This window comes from Clytia hemisphaerica, unplaced genomic scaffold (assembly GCF_902728285.1).
Source record: "Clytia hemisphaerica strain Z4C2 unplaced genomic scaffold, Clytia hemisphaerica genome assembly, whole genome shotgun sequence".
Taxonomy (NCBI): Eukaryota; Metazoa; Cnidaria; class Hydrozoa; order Leptothecata; family Clytiidae; genus Clytia; species Clytia hemisphaerica.
In genome coordinates this window covers 2,088,270-2,108,400 of record NW_027103334.1, presented here as the reverse complement: position 1 = coordinate 2,108,400, position 20,131 = coordinate 2,088,270, and the positions used below count along the sequence as shown (strand labels likewise).

The window sequence follows — 20,131 nt, the reverse complement described above, 5'->3', positions numbered from 1 at the left end:
GTACCAGCATAATGTTTCCATTGAGAACCTTTTGGATTCGTAAAAACTTTCGTGATACGCAACTTCATATGTGATTAGTTCGAAAGTAGATAGGATTCTGAGGTTTTTTTGAGAAAGGGGTCCGCGAATTAGATCTGGCAAAACTTTTATGGTCAAAAACTTATGTTATAGATAAAGCACCGGTAACCCCAAAAAAAGTTACAAAATTGAAAATTTTCAAAGTTGAATTAAGAAACATATTAATTTTTTTTTAACAGATATCACGAAACAAAGAAAGAATAACACACAAAGATGCGATGCATCATCTTTTTATACATTCTTCTACCAGCAGTTTTATCTGTCGATTTGGATTACAAAAACTTGGCTGATTATGCCAAAAAATGGCAGAAAGGACGATCCAAACCCATCAAATGCACAGTGCATCTTATAGGTTGGAACAATAACCCTCCTTACTTTTACCAGAGTGACGTACCAGGAGATTCGGAACATGACAAAGAGATCTGGATAACAACTACCGGAATCATACCAGAGATTCTAACCCGGATACTCCATAAAACGGAACATTGGTCTAAGGAGAAATTGAATGTGAAGTATGCATATGAAATTCAGAATGAAACTTTCTCGTTCACTACGGAACAAGAATTGATTGATTTGGTAAGCGACAGAGATGTCAAAAGACCTTTAAATACCTTTAATGTGAGTGCAAGCTCCAATGAGGTTTTCATCCTTGCAGGAACGACGTTTTACACGGAAAATGAGAAACTTTACAAACGCATGAAAATTGTTACTACTGAGAATTCAGTTATTATCGTACGGACAAAAGATATTTTATTGTTACATCGCTTCTTTAATGGGATTTGGAAATGCAAAGGTGTTATATTTTTTGCTGTTACGTGTGCCGTCAATTTAGCGGCCGTTATTTGGGTCATCGAACGTCAATCAAATATGGGATTTGAAAAAACATTTGGTGCTGGACTTTGGACTTCGTTTTGGTATTGTTTTGTTACCATGACAACAGTTGGTTACGGAGATAAAGTTCCAAAACATTTTATAAGCCGTTTTCTCTGTCTAGCCTGGATGCTTTTTGGATTAATGTTAACGGCTATTATTACGACGACCATTATGGAAGCAGTCCAAGAAGAATTCCCAAAAGTTGGTAAAAGAATCGCCGTCAAAAACGATTCGACACAACAAGCTGTTTTGACCACAAAAATTTCCGCGTTTCCCGTTCCTTACCAAACCGCTGAAGAAGTCCTGGAAGCCGTTCGCAGGGAAGAAGTCGACGCTGGATTTTTAGATTCTCCAGTTGCTGCTTATCTCTTCAAAGAACACAAAATAGAAGATCTCAAAATCGAAAGTCGCTTTTTAGTGAAGAGCTGGGTCTTTGGATATGTCTTTCAAGCTGTATGGGATGAATGCTCTGCTTTCTTTCTCAATCAAACTTTACCGGAAGATACAATGTCTAGTTACAAGTCTATCTTCGTACCAACATACCACATAAAACATTACTATGCACGTGACTTTTTAGAATTCTTTATCACATCGAATGATGAGGGTCTAGTCTATTATATGACCATATTTGCAGCCATTCTCATCTTTTTAGGTGTGTTGACAGAGCTGCTTATCAAACTAAATAATTGGTATCAGGTTAGGCAGCAATATGGAGGAAACTGTATGACCGCTACAATGATCAGGAGACAAAGACTTCGATCGGATCGAGAAAGTCTTCTACAGAAAGAGGCCGAGGACGAGATTATGAAGGAACTCGAAACGGAAGTGTTCGATAAAATACAAGAATTGAAAGAAAGATTGATGCAGGTTAACAATCATGAACAAATCATTATTGGCAAAGAAACTCAAGCTTAAAGTAGTTGTTGTGTTTTTTTTACCATTTTATTGGGAATGTACCATAGAAAACCATGGTCAAACTTCGTGATTCCAAGACTTCTTTACATATGGTGTATTTATTGTCGTGGTATTGAGAATCGCATATATTTTGACTTCATTATGTCGTTTTAGAAAAAACATTCTTTATACTCCTGTCTCATACTCAGGAAGGTTCTTTAGTATATTTTTTGACTTTATTCAATACACCTTTTCGACCGTAGCCGCCAATTGCCGCGTGGGCATTTTTTGTTCGTTTTATCACCCTAAAACCGTCCCAGCCTTTTTTTTTTTTGCACTTAAAGACAATAGAAAAAAGTGTAAAAAAAGATTGGATCGAGTTTAGGGTGGTAAATTAAATAATAAAATGGCACGCGCCTGACCGCGCGACTACGGTCGAAAAGGTGTATTTATGCTGTAAATGTAGTTATATTTTTGTATCACTTTTCAATGAGTATTCATTTATACAAAACATATATTCATTTCATCAGACGAAGCAGTCATATTTATTTATTAACCTCATAACCGTTCATTTTAATCTACGAGAACTACGCTCTGCTCTAATGTGGTGAATGTGTTGATCTGGCATGCTTGATCTGAAACATTCACAACTGCGTTGCCTTCTACCTAAAAACGAAAGTGACAGTGACTGGGCTCTGATATATCTTTTCCACTTATGTCTGTCTCATAAGTACGTGGACACGTCACTTTTATGAAAAAATTTTGACCTATGGTATGTCATAATTCAAATTTATACATGGTTGGAAAGATATTTTCAAGGTGTATAATCTTAATAATTAAATACTTTCGAAAAGCGGAAAAGTAGAAGAAAATGAAAGATTTTCCTACTGGTTCAAAAATCATGACAGTGTGGATGCGTGTTGAGAAGTTGTTAAGTTAATGTTAAAGTATCCACATACTTTTGAGACTTTACTTTTGATGTGATTGTTTTACCTCAGCCAATCAACCAAGACGCATTTAACAATCCCCAAAAGCGCTCTACCTTGTGGAATGTTTTTTTCACATAGCAAGTTGATCTTGTCACTGTTGATCGAGTTGAGTGAAAAAACGCGTTTTTAATGAAGTTTTCTCAATATAAGATACAACTACTGATTCATGTTATGTTTGCCAGATACTGTACCCAAATTCTTTGGACACCCCTGTGTCACAGACCCGCTGGGACCCTAGACCCACTGGAAAATTGACTTTGATTTCATCTCCACTCGAAATTCTTTGTTAAAAAATTGCACTCCAAAACCATCCCCACTGGATTTTTTAACCCTGGAACAATAGAATTTCTGTCCCCATTGGGATTTTAATAAGAATTTTTATCCCCATTTAGGAAAAGAATTTGGCCGGGGCTGTTAATCAACGAGGGGATATATGAAAATTGGAAAAACAAGAATTTACAGTTACAGGGTCATGCATGCATGAGGATGAAGATTTAGCAAAAGTGTACGTCTGCTGTCATTTCTATTGTTCTTCTACGTAAAAGGGGGGAGTGTCAAATAGACAGTCATTTTTTTTCGTACTCAAAAATCGTGAAATAAGTCGAATAAACCAGCTGCGCTGGAAGCTCTGGCTTAAGAGATTAAAATATGTGAAGAATGAGCTTGTTGAGTTGTGTTAGAACGTTGCCCACAAACTAATAATCAGAAAGCAAAGTAATAATTTTATTGTAGAGTGAGTATGGGAAATAATATTAATGAACAAATAAACCAGCTGGAAGTTTAGCTCTTCTACGTGATTACACATGCAATTTCTTGCCTAAAGTGCCAACCCAACCCCCCTCCCCACTCATCCCCCGACTAAAAAGTACAAAATTGGATCTAAAGGAGATAAACGTTTAGAAGTCAATTTTTCCAAGTTCTTATAAATTTATATTTTTCTAAACTAGCCAATAGCCAAGCCATGATGCGCCCGTTGATTTGATTGTCCGGACCGGGAGAAAAATAGCCTAAATTAGAGGCCACGGCTTTTAGCTAAACATTATTCTGTTGGGATAATACTTGGAGGAGACTAGGATAAATCAAATAAAATGGTACGATAGTGTGTATGTAATACTAATGTTTGGAAAAAACCTGTGTCCGGTTTAAAAAGTCTTCAAAAGGAACGGTCACCCAAGCCTTTAAAATTACAATAAAGTCCAAAAAATGATCATTTTCAGCCATACATAACACCACAAAAACTACTCAGATCGTTTTCAAATTTACACTGTAATTGTAATTTAGTATTCTCTTTTGAATTTCAATGGCTGTGTGTTTGAAAGTTTCATTGTCAAGTTTGAAAATCCAAATTAGTGACGACCAGACCACCAATTATATCATCATGAAAAATGATGAAGTCCAAAATATAATCATTTTTACAGCATAAAATCATGAGAAATGCACCAATCTTACTCAAATATACACACAAGTAGTATACTGAATTCAAATATATTAATAGTTTGCATCAATCTTGAAAAAACAGAGTTTTTTGGTGCGTTATAGGTATGCATTATAAACACTCGATCAGCTGAAGATTCATGGCCAAAATTTCTCCAAAGTCTTTCCACATTGTTAGAGAGCATCAAACTTCTCATAAAAACTTCTCATGTCCAAAACTTCATGAATAATGATGAAAATTCACTGAGATTTGCCAGTATTTGCTACACAGTCAGCTAGTCCACTTTCGGCGGCAGCAATCTTTTTCTAAATACTTTCGGCCAAATCACAGTATTTATCGGAATCAGTGATCCGTTTTTGTTAAATCGGAATAGATCATCGGATTAGATAAACAAACAAAAAATGTCTTGACCGTTGTTGTCGGAAGAGAGAATTAAAGGCTATCGATTATTCAATTCCGAATAAAAGACATTCAGGGAAAAAAAGAGAAACACCTGGGTAATCTAGTAAAAAAAACCGAAAGTAAATGGTAGACAAAGTAATGAGCCAAGGCAAAACGAGATTAGCGTACCACTATGAAAGAAACCGCCTCCGGCGGTCGATAATCTAAAAGAAAGCCGCGAGTTTATTTTGGAAATTTATGCTAAGTTTATGCTAAGTGAACGTAGTGAGCGTAAGGCGAGCGTTTGCTGCAGTGTCATAGACGACTATTTTATAGTCTAATGTCAAATATTTGGAACATTCTTGCGCACGTTCTATATATGGATGACACCGCTCTTTTAAGGGATGACGCCATATCAGGCACTGCACTACTGCTCTGGGGTTGTTTAATAAAATAAGTGTAATACAGTAGTATAGGCCTTACATGATAATACGATTATTGTTATGATTATGGGATTTGTTCCCTCCATTATTTTTTGCTTTATTTCTACTATGTTTGAATCAGTCGTCTAGCTTTCTAGACTATACCACTGCTCTTTCTTTTAGACAATGTTCTTCATCCAACTTCCAAAGAAAGATTTGGTAAAGCCGTTTAATGACAATGGAATTCTCCATCCAAGACCTGTAGACGAATTGTACTACCAACTCAAGACATTGTGAGTGACTGTAACTTTAATTTACCTTTTTTATATGAATATAGAGATTTTTGAAGCATTTCAACATTCTTTGATCTTTAGGATGTTAAATCTAAACTAAAACGGTTTTTTTTCTAAGCATTTTGCCTACATTTTGTATTTTTGGTGGCCTCTGTTGGAATGTTTTAGAATCTTGATTTGCGCCTCGAAGCCTTACAGTATGCTTCTTTGTATACTTTTTTCTAGGTTTTAGTTTTACATAAATTTTCCTGTTTCATATCAAACGCATATCAGGCCGGTCTCTCATGTTTTCAATCAGGAATATTAAACCAGAAAGCCAACGTTCTTTTATACGCGGACGCGGAAGGGTTCAGGATTTGAATTGGAATTCAAACGCAACTAGATAGTTTAAACTATGGATCTTAACTGCTAAGCTCAATAAATATTATGCAAATGCAAAGCCGCGGATTTTGCTGATAAGGTGTGAATGGTGAAAAAAACACGCAAAATTTCATAGGTTGGTGTCATCATGAATAGAATTTTTCTCTATTTTTTATATGCACGGTAACATCAACTGCCATGTTATTCATATTGCGATCAGAATAATTCCATCTGGAGCCATGAATAACATGAATCATTAAACACAGTATCCACATAAGTCTCCGTTTATCAGAATGTATTGTATGAATGAATCAACCAAAAGGCTATAGAAAAAAATAAAGCTATTTTTTATCGCTAAATTCGTTATATTTCATCAGAAATATTCAAATTGATTTCAAAGCTATGGAAATGAAAAATATCATATTGATGGAAATAATATAATTTTATTTGTGAATATAACTAAATGAAAAAAGGGTTCCCGATTTTCGATGAAAATTAGTTTATAGAAATCAAAGGATAAATCAATTGGGGGAAAGGAGGATAAAAAAAGTTTTTCTATCAGTTAAAATTTCATAGCGAGTAAAAAACAGGGTACCATTTTAACGTAAACTTACTAAAGTCTCAAAATATGAGGAGATTTCTGCTTTTATTTATGATTTGCCATCACACCATTGCTAGTGAGGGCGGTGACGATGACATGGGCGGAATGCTTAGACATTGTATGGAAATGAGCGGAGATATGGGCGGAGATATGGACCCTTGTTCATGCTTTGCCAACCAAAACACCACATTTTTGGGACCCTTCCCTAACGGAACAACAAATGCTTATTTTATAAGTTGGATAAATAATAAGCCATATTATTCGGATAAAAAAGTCAAAGGATTTGATGGTTTTGGTGTTATACAGTCTTTGGTTCATTTAACTTTGGATGAAGAGTTAAACAAAGCAAAAGTCGCAGTAGCGGATTGTGAAGGGAAAGAGGAACCATCGAAACTAATCGAATTTCATAATCTACCGAAACATCACTATGACACACAACAAGCAATTTTTAATTTGCTTCTGGAAACCAATAAAACGCGTTTGTTGCAAAAACTTAATATGAGTGAAGATTCCGGCGATATTTTCATTGTATCTGCAACCACATTCGATGCATCAAAAAATGGAACACTTTTTATCAAAGTGCCCGTTGTTAAATCCGAAAAATCTGTTTTGATCGTCCGAACTGAGGACATTCTATTATTGTTAAGATTTTTAGAAGGAATCTCTAACTGTCTCGGTGTCGTTTCTTTTTCAATCACAGTGGCGATAAATTTGGCGGCTATTATTTGGTTTATCGAACGAAATTCAAATCCCGATTTTCAAAACACATTCGGTGCTGGACTTTGGACTTCATTTTGGTATTGTTTTGTTACCATGACAACAGTTGGTTACGGAGATAAAGTTCCAAAACATTTTATAAGTCGTTTGTTGTGTTTAGCCTGGATGTTGGTCGGTTTAATGTTAACGGCTATCATTACGACAACCGTCATGGAGGCTGTCCAAAAAGATTACAGTACAGGCGGAAAAGATATCGGTGTTCTCAGACATTCCACTGAACTCAGTATTGTCCGCAGTCAACTGTCTGGAAATCCGAAACAGTACAACAGCTATGAAGAAATGTACAGTGCTCTTCTAAACAAAGATATTGATGGAATTTTAATGGATTCTAATGTAGCCTCTGTCTATTTTAATACTGATAAGCCAGCAGACTTGAAAATTGAATCCGAATATATGATCACGGCTCAAATATACGCGTATATTTACTATCATAAAAAATACAGTTGGTTGGATATTGGGTACGATGACGACGAGATACCGGTAGCAATGTCACGTGGTATGATTGCCAGATACGTTCCACCGTATGTTGTCGTTCATTACTATACACGTAGTATAGAAGAGATGTTTAATAAACAAGATGGTGGGCTAGCTTTGTATACAGCCATCGCTGCCGGTTGCTTAGTTTTCATAGGAATCCTCAGTGAGATTATCGTCTTTATAAAGGGAAATTCGTCGTCAAAAATGAAACGAAAGCGACAAGAAACAAAGAAAGTTTTATCCTATGAAATGTTACCGCAATATCAGAAACTACAAAGTCTTGAAAAGGAACTTCATGATGTGATTGCGAGTTTGAAAAGTGAAATGAGGAAATCTTATATGGATGAATCGAACGGTGTGAATAACAAAGCTTCTGAATTTTGATGAACTTCATATTCAAAATAATACTGCTTTCACGGCTGTAGCCACTCATAGATGTACTTCAGACGGATATGGACTGTTTCCTTTTTTCTTAATGCATGTACAATAATTACTGTTAAAAATAAGAAATTAATAAAGAAATCTTTTTTTCAAAAAATAGCTACTCATGCTGCTGGTGTAACATTAAAATTATCTGACATCCAGATGGTGAAATTTTCATCCGACACGCTAAAGCTCTGAAGGTCGGGAAATTTTTCAACATCTGGAATGTTTACATTACGGAATTTTGCGAGACCACGTCAAGAATTTTGCAGCAGGAGGTCTGGTAACCCAGCTCTCGTTTTCGGGGATTGGCGGGTCCAACCAAAATATTTATGGGTTTAAGCGCAAGGGCTGTTAAACCCGACTAGGGGATGCGGCACATCAATGGCCGACTATAATTCCTCTCCGATGGGAAATTGGCCCGCTCCTTTAGAGCTTTAGCGTGGGCGGCCGCCAATCCGCCATCGGAATATCAGATAAACCTTAAAACAGACAGCATGATTGATTTTACCTGCCTCACTTACACTTTTAGCTTTAAAAGGGATGGGTGAATACAAACAATTTGAAGAGTTATTGGACGATTTCGTGCATAATCGCGTTGTAAAGATGGATTTTGAGAGAGGGGGTCAACATAGTTGTGTAAAAGAATACTTATCTTTATTCCAGAGCTTTATAATCCAATACTAAATTTAACTGGAATGTTCTGTAGATCTGTACTTTGAATAAAATTATTGACGATGAAAACATTGAAAACTTTTTAGATATAAAGGGAACAGTGCTAAACCTTTTTTATAAAAACATCCAAAATTTTTGAAGCCTTCAGATGCTCTTAACTTTTCGAGTTTTAAGCCTAAAAATGTTCTTAAAATATTCTTATTTTCACCGTTTTCTAAGTATTTTTGTCCATTTTCCTTAGACGTAAGATGTTTTAGAGTCTGCAAAGTCTCAAAATATTCTTAACTTGTCTTAACTTGTTCTTGATATTTATTGGCCACTGAAGCCTTGTGTTCTTATATAGTTATACATATTATATATAAGGTAATTTTATATATTATAAGGTGTAGTAAATAATGTGAGGTCCAACAGTGAATAGATTTTCTACTTTATTTTCATAGAAATAATTAACATTCTCCCAACCGAATATAAATTAATTATGGGGAAATTTCGAAATGATTTATAACTATGCAGAAAAGAACAACATTTTGTGGAGCTTTTAAATAGCACAAAAGGTCACGATCCAAATCTGATTTTATTATAAATGTGAGATTGAAAGAAAGGGTGTTATCTTCAATAAAATATTTTTTTACAGCATACAGCTTTATTGACAAGAGTGGTAGTGTAAGAAAATAAACTTTGTTAAACCTAAGAAAAAACACGAAACCGAAAACGAAAGTAGTTATTATAATTATCGTTGATTTGAAAACATTAAACAAAAGATAAAGGCAACACAACAATGACAAATATTTTTCTGCTGCTTTTCTTTACCTTGATTATCATCAGTCGGGCGTATTCTGACCAGGGCGTTGAAGGTGGTGACAATGGCAGTGCGGATGACGGTGTAATCTCATAACCGATCACCATTGCTAAGGCATATGATGATCTGAAAAGATTATCCAGCGGAATTTTACAAAACCGCGTTCGGGGACTGGGAAAAAACTATGACACGTGACCAGATACCGGTATCCGATTGTCCCGCAGTTTTCAAAATTTATTTATCATTTTATAGGAAACAACTTTTTGTAAGAACTAAAGTAGCAAAAACCTCTATATCTTTTGAAGTATTGAAAATTTTCCAAAAATTTTTTCAGATGATATCAGGCAATTGTACATGGAACAATCTGAATCTTCACCTGCCAAAAATGCTAATTTTTTTGCTGCTGGAATGCCCTTTGAGCACGTGAAAATATCATGGCTACAAAACTGGAAACAGTATCATTTAATTTGGAGTTTTCAGACCTTTTCAACCCAAAAAATACTTTCCAGAACTTAGAGTTGGTATTTATTTATCTTCCAAATCTATTAAAAAGTTCTCATGAAAGGTTTTGGAAGTCTGATTGCAAAAAGTATGCAACCCAAAAACTGATCATCGAAACCGCTTAAAAAAGCTCAACAAAAATTAAATTTCACCAATATTTTATCCAAAAAGAGCATCCAAATATCCAACAATACAAACACAGCCTAAACTAGTCAACCTCTTGATGTTTGAATCAATTTTTTTGTCGGTTGAATGCCTGACAAAAATTTCGCACACGTTAAGTTATAATTATTCTGATAAAATGCTTCATTCCTCATGATAATCTAGCAGATAGCAAGAGAGAAGTAATAATAACATAGTTATATTGGTTAGTCCAAGCAAAACTGCAAAACTGTTTTTATGCCAAATTGGTATCGACCGTTTCTTCGAAACTCTCCGGCCGATTTTTTTCTGTATACCGCCATAACGCCATACCGACATTTTTCCCGCCTTTACTATCAATGCAATGGACAATAACATCGTCTACACTTATCTTGACATCAAAGTTTTCAAATTATCGAGAACTGCGGCAAATTTAAAGCGAGCGAAGCGAGAAAAAAATCCAATCGCAGAATCGTCTCGGACGTCGCTCGCCGCTGGTATGCTGTAATTTTAATGACGTCCTTCCTGATCATTTTTAACTTGAGAGAAAAATAACTCTCAGAGGAGACAATTTAAAAATCTTTTTCCAATTATGGTTAAAAGATACGTCACCTGGGAGAGCTAGAGTCAAACTTTGAAGAGATTTCTGCTTCCCTTTAATTTTCATCGTGCTTTTAAGCCATCTTCAACATCCAAAGGGCTTTTAGTGCGTTCAGTAACAGCTTAACCGGCGCGCGGCTAGTTAAATATAAATCATTTCGACTAATAGAAACAAATAAATTTACATAGAAGATAATTTGAAAATTGTCTTTTTGAAGATTATTCATGTCAGGTTACTGAGCAGAAGAAGTTGTCTGCTCATCAAGGGTCCGGCTTTTTCGCGTTTTTTTTTGTTTCGAAAATTGAAACTTGAACATTGAAATTCACAGTGAATAGAAGTTTTGATGTTTGCTTAGCTTGGAAAATGTACTCAGAAAGTATTGGAAAAAAATTAAACCATCTTGATTATGAATACACATAACATACACGTTTTTTTTTTTATAAGAACGTCAAAAATTTTCGAAGCCTTCGGATGTTCTTAGTTTTTTGGATTTGAAGCCTAAAAATGTTCTTAAAATGTTCTTATTTTCAGCATTTTTTGAGCATTTTGATGTAATTTCTTAAGAAAATGCATGTTTTTGAGTCTCCAAAGCCTTAGAATGTTCTTAAGATGTTCTTAGATTTTTGGGCCTCGAAGCCTTATGTTCTTATATAGTTTGTTCTTATAAAAAAAAAACGTGTAGGACTGTTATATGAACAAATAAATATCCTTGATTTTGTGAATCTTAATGAAAAACAAACAGACACTAGCTACTACCATTACAAATCTGTAAAAGGGAGATAGTTGATGGGTTGGTCTTAATTGATGTCACAATAAAATAGATATGCCCTTTCACGGATTTATCGGAACCAATCTGGTTCAAAAATAGGGGCGAAATTGTAAATGAAGAAGACAAATTTTTGCAACCGTTGTTAACAAACACTACCTTTTTCTAAATATTTATCATTCAATGTTTATTTGAAAGCTTTTTAAAAAATGATTTTCTTATGAAGTGCGTGTAGAGAGATATGTTTATGTTGTGGTTTTTACAATCTTCAATTCTGGTCATTGAAGCATCTTTAAAACCTGGCAATGAACCGATGCTGATTGTCAGCATTTTTCAAGAATGTTCCACAGGACACCAAAACTTATCGGTTCATCAATTGAATAACCAATTCATATGTAAATCTGCTATTGAACAAGCAGTGGGAAAGACATCTCAGTTCTGGAGAAAAGTCATCAGGATTGCTGGCTTCTCTGGAATGGAAGTAGCTTCGCCAGACGATATCCAGTTCTTAATGTTCAAAATATGCACTTTTGAAGATGCTGTCCGTATTGGCTTAGACTTGAAATTGAATCAAAGCTATTATGTTTCGAATCAATCGCAAAAACATCCAACATGGAATGGTAATCGAATTCAAAGCTGGCAATATGTTTCTAAACTTTTGCAAATTCTAATTTTTGCTTCTAAAGAGATTTCTCGCTTTTATGAACAATTTTTCTTCAAGGAAGACTACACAATATCGTTTCTGAACACCCATTTTGAACTCGATCGAACATTATCAGAACAGAATCTTGCTGGTTATAACGATGTCATTCAACTTAATGCCAAGGAGCTATTCAGAAGAATCAGAAGCGCTGGAATCATGAATTTTGGGATCATTTATATCCGAAAATCGTCGTCTATATATCTAAGAGAATTTCAAGCGTTTTATCGCCAAGTTTTGAAATGTTATCGAAAATACAAAATTTGTCATACCTTATACACTGTTGACGTATCAAGTGAAACTGATTTGCAAAACTTTATCGTCAATATTAGGAATAATACTGAACTGCAAGTCCTGATTATTTTCGGCAATCCAGATTTGCAAGCACACTTCTTCAAAAATTATTCCATGGGTTATGACCCTATGCGCCGTGTTTGGATTTCGTATGATTTTGATCACACTGAAACTTCATACAAAAAGCATATTGATTATTATAAGTTTTATTCCTATTATGTTCCACTCAATCGATATGTGGGATGGACTCCACCATTACAACATTTGAATCTGAACCTAACACAATCAGGTTTCGCAAAATATTGCCAAGACGCATATCTCTCAGAAATTTCACGTCTTATCTCAATAATTGCTTTTCCAGTTGATGTCGGTTGGTTTAAATATATCACGTTCAACAACTTCAAACAATCTAACCTGAACCGGTTCTCTGTCTTTCAAAATGGATTGCGTTATTTAGCAAATGTATACATGCACAGGAATAGAAAATTGGGGAATTATTATTTTCAGATAGAGGTTCCATATGGTTTCAAACCAATAAAATATCAGCAATGGCATCAGAAATGTTCACCTAAATCCTGTGAAGGAGGGCTTGAAAGCTATTTTGGAAAAGTCAACACTCATCAGATTTCTATTTCCAAATATGGCTACTCTTGTCGAAAATGTCCTCGCAACTTTTTTAAACCTCAAAACACGAATACAACAAAATGTCAGAGATGTCCAGAGCTAACCGTTTCATCGGCTAATCGAGAATCATGTTACAGTTTATATCGTAAAGAATACTTGAGATTATCAAACTCCGTCTCTATTATCTCCACAATATTGTGCTCATTTGGTTTTATTTTCACTTTCTTCATTATCTCCACCATGCATAAAAACCGAGACACGCCAATTGTAAAAGCTTCAAATATAAACATGTCAACAATTCATTTGGTATTTACATCGTTACAATTTATTATCTTACCACTATTATTCATCGGAGAGGCACATATCCTCAAATGTTTCATCAAGCCGATATCAATATTGATTTTATGCACCTTTCCAGCTTTGGTCTTTCTCATGAAATCGCAAAACGCTTTGATGATATTCAAAGCTAAAGGTCTCTTAACGGATACAGAAAGGACAAACTCAACAATCTTCAAATTCTCAATTATTTCTTTTGTGGTCATAAGTGACAGCTCTGTCTTGATATGGTCTTTACTGACTTATCCACCGAAGATTTTAACGGAAATTCGCCACGCTACTTTCACCATAACTTCACAATGTAACACAGGATTACATACCAATCTACAAATCTTATTTCTCATAATACAACATTTGTTTTCAGCTGTACAAGCTTTTAGAGGTCGAAATTTACCAGGACCGTTCAATGAAGCAATGCCAATCGCATATTCAACCTTAACAGTTACTTTCACTTATATAATCATTTTTCCGATTTATTATCTTCAAAGCGACGAAGACGTTAGAAGAGCTGTTCATCTTATCACCTTGCCGACTGCTCAAAATTTGTTTTTGTTAATCTTTTATGGACCAAAGGTATATACTTTACTGTTCAAGAAACACAAAAATACGAAGTCTTTTTTTCGTGCTCAAATGTGGAAAAGATCTTTAGCTCAGGCTGACAAATTACAATAATGATCAACTGATAAATTTACTATAATATGAACAAATTCTTGTGGAAAGAAACTTTCCAAACTTGTTAAAAAATGTTTTCCATGAAATATCTACTCTTCTGACCATAAGGATTTTTTCAAAAGAAGCTGAAAACACATTTTGGTATACCTGTAGGTTTTTGAATGGGTCAGGTTTCACGTTCGTTCTCAGCAAAACTAGTTGAAATTCGGGATAAAAACGAAATATTTTGATAATGTGGTAATTTGCAAAAGTTTCTTCCCCTAAAGATAATATATAATCAAAATTTTATAGAAGTTATTATAACAATACAATAAAAATTGAAAATTTAACCCCTTTGAATTTCAGGGAAAGTTTGACTTTCAGAGATTCCTGTGGCCTTAGATTTTTATATCAAATGCCTTCAAATTGTATATCGACGCAGATTTTTACGTAAATTAATTTACGGCAGCTCTTTTATTCACAAGTTCTTAAGTTCTAAAGTTCTTATAGCTTAGGTTGGTCAATCTCCGGGGAGGGCACTGACCTTGTTGTCCTACGGGGACGTGTCGATGGAGTTTGAAAATCGGACCCTGTCAGATATGAATGTTTGGTATATTTGGAACCTTGTCGAAAATGTTCTCCTATTTTCACCCTAATAAGTGGCAAAAATGACTGAAAGTAGACAAACGATTGAAAAAATTCTAATTTTCACCTCGAAAATTATCTAAAATAACGAAAAGTCGACCTTATCAGTTACACATCTTCAAGAAATAGTAAATTTGGACATCAGAGGCGATTATTTTTAATCATCTTCGCGACCCGGGAGATAGTTGTTGTAGCCGGAAATTTTCGTCTTCGTATTTTGAACTGGGTAATACTAAAGTCGCTAAAGTCTGTCGGCAGCAGAGATAAAAAAAAAACTACAACTTCTGATAGAAATTTGGATAAGTTGATTTGTGCTTGTTGCAAAAAAATAATCAGGAGTGGAATATTATCAAATAAAGTACATATTAAACTGTCATTTATGCTCAAATGTTGGATCTTTTTATTTTTCTATCTATTTGAGCATTGATACTAGTGTGGAACGTAACTGGCTTTGATTTCTCGAGCTTTGCTCTCGGAGATTTTTTTCTCCGAGTTGTCTTCATATTGAAACTTGATCCAATTATATTCTTCTTTATAATAGATATAAGCTCGTACCCAGGCTAATGTGTTATACTCAGATTCGATTGTCAGTTTTTCTGGATTTTCGATTTTGAAAGAAACAGAAGCAACATTTGCATCGACTAATGCACCAGCAATCTCCCCATTGATCAAAGCAGAAAAAAGATCTTTATAGCTATCGTATTTTTGTGGATATCCGGAAAGCTGACTTCGGACGATGCTAAGTTCCGATGAGTACGCGAGAACACCGATGTTTTGTCCCTTAGTGTTGAAATTCTTTCGGACAGCCTCCATGACGGTCGTCGTAATGATAGCCGTTAACATTAAACCGACCAACATCCAGGCGAAACACAACAAGCGACTTATAAAATGTTTTGGAACTTTATCTCCGTAGCCAACAGTTGTCATGGTAACAAAACAATACCAAAACGAAGTCCAAAGTCCACGTCCAAAAGTGTTTTGAAAATTAGGATTTGAATTTCGTTCAAGAAACCAAATGACAGCCGCTAAATTTATGGCGACTGTGATTGTGAAAGCCACAATTCCAAAACAGTTACTAATACCGTGCATAAATCTTAACAATAACAAAATATCTTCAGTGCGCACAACTAAAACAGATTTTTCGATCTTAAGAATCGGTACGTTAATAAATAATGTTCCATTTTGGATGCATCAAAGGTAGTTGCGGATACAATGAAAACATCGCTTGACTCTTTTGTTGTGTTTAGTTTTTGTAGTAATCGCGTTTCATTGGTTTCCAGTACCAAATCAAAGATGGACTGTTGTTGTTGATAATTATGTTTGTCCAAATTATGGAACCGGATTATCGGATTTTCGGGTTCTAAACCTAAACATGAAGCTCTTTTTATCTTTTCTTGATCTAAATGTCCTGGAATATTTTCTGTCAGCAAATTTTGTACAATACCTTTTCCTTCAAGTCCTGGCTTAGATCGCTTTACATAATATGGTCTGTTCCGGACCCAGTTAATAAAATAGATATTGACTGAACCATTAGGGAAGAAGGAATCCATTTCTGTCGTATTTCTCATTTTCATCAATTTGTAACATTCTCCTTTCATCATTGTCCAATCACCGCCCATCCCATTCACCACTTCACCAACACCGCCCTTGACATGAAGGGCGGACTTTAATAAAGAGGTGACGAAGAATAGTAGAAGGGTGTGGCGCCTCATCTTCAATTTTAGTTGACGTTGATATTTGTTTTAAAAGTTTGTTTATCTTTAACTGTCATGTATTACTGTGACATCTGGCTACTTTGATTGTGTTTTTTTTAATCTAACATGATCGATATTTTCTGATATTATTTATTCCTCAATATTATCAATTATTAATATCTTGAATATATTCCGAGCCTTACAAGACGCGTTTAATGATATTTTATTATTTCGAAACAACTCTTATTTTCTCATCATGTTTTAATTTTCACACATATTTTGATCATTTATTAATAATTAGAGCTATAATACAATTTTGGCGGTCTTCTCAAAGTGATTTCTCATTTGATCAATATCTTCTTCATCGAATTAGTTTCAATATTCAATTTTTGTTTTACTTGACTTTTCACCAAATTTTCCTTTATATATAAAAATAGACCATGTTTGTCTCACCAATTTGTTTGAACTTCGGATTCTTTTCAACGGTAAACCCGAAAAAGCTTGGCATACCGAAAAAGTGGGATGGGGGAGCCCGGGAACCTAAGGGTTCCCATTTAAGTTCCCACTTTGGTTCTCACTTAGGTTCCCGGTTCCCCCATCACACTTTTCCGGTAGGCCGAAAAGGTTAACACTAAGGTTTTTTGTTTCCCCATTGAGTGATACTGGAATTATTTGAGATCGTTCAATTATTTCGGTTTTCCACTGGTAGGTTGGACCTAGGGATCGCTGTGAACTATTCTGCCCTGTACAGTGATTTGAAAATAATTTTTTTTCAAATTTACAACCTGATTTCTTATCAGCTACTTTACGGGCTGAATTTATTTCAACCAAAAAAAGAAAAGGGAGTCAAAATTTTGAGATTATTGATCAATCCATTTCAAAACTCAAAGCATCCAGGAGATATGTAGAACATCACAACCAGATATTTCTTGAGCTACTTTAAAACTACTCAAAATTCAAAGGAAGAACAATGAAATCAAAATTTATAGATTTTTTAGCAATCCATTTCACGTACCATGATTTAAAAAGAAAAATATTTCAAAATTCAAAGCTTGATTTTTCTTGAGCTACTTTAAGAGTGCTCAAAATTCAAAAGAAAAAAAAATGAAATCAAAATTTATAGATTTTTTAGCAATCCATTTCACATACGGTGATTTTGAGAAATACAAAGCTTGAATTTTCTTGAACTACTTCAAGACTGCTCAAAATTCAAACGAAAAATAAAATGAAATCAAACTTTAGAGATTTTTGAGCAATCCATTTCACGTACGGTGATTTGAAAATAAAAATTTTGTGAAATTCAAAACCTTATTTTTCTTGAGCTACTTCAAGACTACTCAAAAATCAAACGAAAAATAAAATAAAATCAAAATTTATAGATTTTTTAGCAATCCATTTCACATACGGTGATTTTGAGAAATACAAAGCTTGAATTTTCTTGAACTACTTCAAGACTGCTCAAAATTCAAACGAAAAATAAAATGAAATCAAACTTTAGAGATTTTTGAGCAATCCATTTCACGTACGGTGATTTGAAAATAAAAATTTTGTGAAATTCAAAACCTTATTTTTCTTGAGCTACTTCAAGACTACTCAAAAATCAAACGAAAAATAAAATAAAATCAAAATTTATAGATTTTTTAGCAATCCATTTCACATACGGTGATTTTGAGAAATACAAAGCTTGAATTTTCTTGAACTACTTCAAGACTGCTCAAAATTCAAACGAAAAATAAGATAAAATCAAAATTGATAGATTTTTTAGCAATCCATTTCACATACGGTGATTTTGAGAAATTCAAAGGTTGATTTTTCTTGAGCTCTACTTCAACACTACTCAAAATTCAAACGAAAAATAAAATGAAATCAAAATTTATAGATTTTTGGGCAATCCATTTCACGTACGGTGATTTGAAAATTAGATTTTGGGAAATTCAAAGCTTGATTGTTCTTGAGCGACTTCAAGACTGCTCCAAATTCGAATGAAGAAAAAAAAAGAAAATTCAAATTTTCAGATTTCAGTAAAATACCTCCAAATTCTCAAAATCAAATATTTGACAATAATGTAGAAGTAGACAACTATGACCAGACATAATTTTGCAAATCAGGAGGCTTAACGAATGTTAGAGGAAATTCTTTAATTCTAATATGTACACGAATTTACTAACTTTTTTACTTTTTACAAAAAAATCAACAATTAAGGATAAAATAAGCATAAATTAAAGGAGAAAAAGTATTTTTAAAAATGCTAAAATTGAAAAGTCATGGAAGGAAAAAAATGCTATGGCTTAATACTTTAAAGTATAGAATTAAATATAAGTAGGTAAGCATTACTAGAAAAAGTTAAAATATAAAGCTATTATTATACGTAGAAAATAGCGCAACCTTTTTCAGTGCAAGTCTTAGCTACCCCGTTGGGTAAATAATCCACACTCTTAGAGTTGCTAGTATGTTCACCGACGTAACAAGCACCGCAATTTGAAATGTCAGTGGTCTGCTCATCATACTCTAAACTATTGTCTAGTTTGAACACGCATGCGCAACGCTCACATTGAAAAACAGCGTTTGTACCGTCTTCTGATATTAACAAAACTTCCGAATTTGGATGACGTATTATACATGTTCGGCAACCGTGCTTTTCGTCATATTCACTATGGCACCGAAAACAATGCGTAGTTTTACCGCTGAATTTACTCGCCGGTAATAGTGAACTCAATGTTTTAATATTTCGAGGTTTCTTTGACATTAAGCATGACTTTAATTGTTCTTTTAATACTTCTCCGTCAATATGATCCAATACATTTGCTAATCGTTCAAAATCATACATATAGTCGCGGCTAGCTTTCGAAGCACTGCTGAAGGACGAGAACTCGGAAGTTCCGTACGTGCTATCAACGGAGACCATGCTTGCTTGCTCAGAACGTAAAGACGGAACGTCACTCATAGGTGATGAGCTACGCATTGATTCGTCGTAAAGCTCTGAGGAAACATTCGATATGACGTCATCGGGGAATTCAGAAGCGAAACTGACTTCACTTTCGGTACAATCGATTTCACTAATAATCTTCTTCTTTTTGATTGGCTGGCTCTTCTTATTCTTGAGATTCTTCTTCTTTTCATTTTTATTGTTCGTAACACTGTTGTTATTGTTATTGTTGTTGCCATGACGCGTACTATACCGCGTCGGATAGCTACCATTTTGAAGTTTCAATGAACTACCTGTTTTAGTAAGCCTCTTAAACGGTGATTGTGTGACGCGACGAGGAGCTGGTGTCAACGGTTGTTTGATCATCAAAACTTCATCCTCGTTCAGATCTTCATTATCCGACATTTTACTTAGACTAGCATACCAGGTATCAATTCGACTCTCCATAGCAACGACATCAGTTTCAGGGATAGATTCCACGTTCGTTGACATTGTATTCAAACCCCGATTCGGAATAGTAGACGAAGTATCAGACTCGCATAAACTGTTTGATGATTTACTCAAGGCTAATGAAACTTTCTCTGGGAAACATCCAGGAGGTAATGGCATTTCCAATTGTCTACTACTACTGCTGATCTTCCGTTGCTTTGGTAACTTCTTGACAATTCCGTCCGATAAGTTGTTCAGAAAATCGATGCGAGCATTGAAACAGGAAATCTGTGGACGTCTCTCAATTTTGTATTTTTGTTCTGTTCGCATCCAGTCCATAGTTCGT

General features: G+C 34.7%; 2 protein-coding genes across 2 annotated transcripts; both read left to right on the top strand.

Moving 5' to 3' along the window:
• Positions 1-261: 261 nt before the first annotated feature.
• Positions 262-2,069, top strand: LOC136817438 (uncharacterized). The gene has a single exon (XM_067073773.1). The coding sequence runs from the start codon at positions 292-294 to the stop codon at positions 1,864-1,866; it is 1,575 nt and encodes a 524-aa protein (XP_066929874.1). The 5' UTR covers positions 262-291; the 3' UTR covers positions 1,867-2,069.
• Positions 2,070-6,255: 4,186 nt separating this feature from the next.
• LOC136817254 (uncharacterized) lies at positions 6,256-8,713 on the top strand. Its single transcript, XM_067073590.1, has one exon. It carries the CDS (start codon positions 6,354-6,356, stop codon positions 7,962-7,964), a length of 1,611 nt encoding a protein of 536 aa, XP_066929691.1. The 5' UTR covers positions 6,256-6,353; the 3' UTR covers positions 7,965-8,713.
• Positions 8,714-20,131: the final 11,418 nt, after the last annotated feature.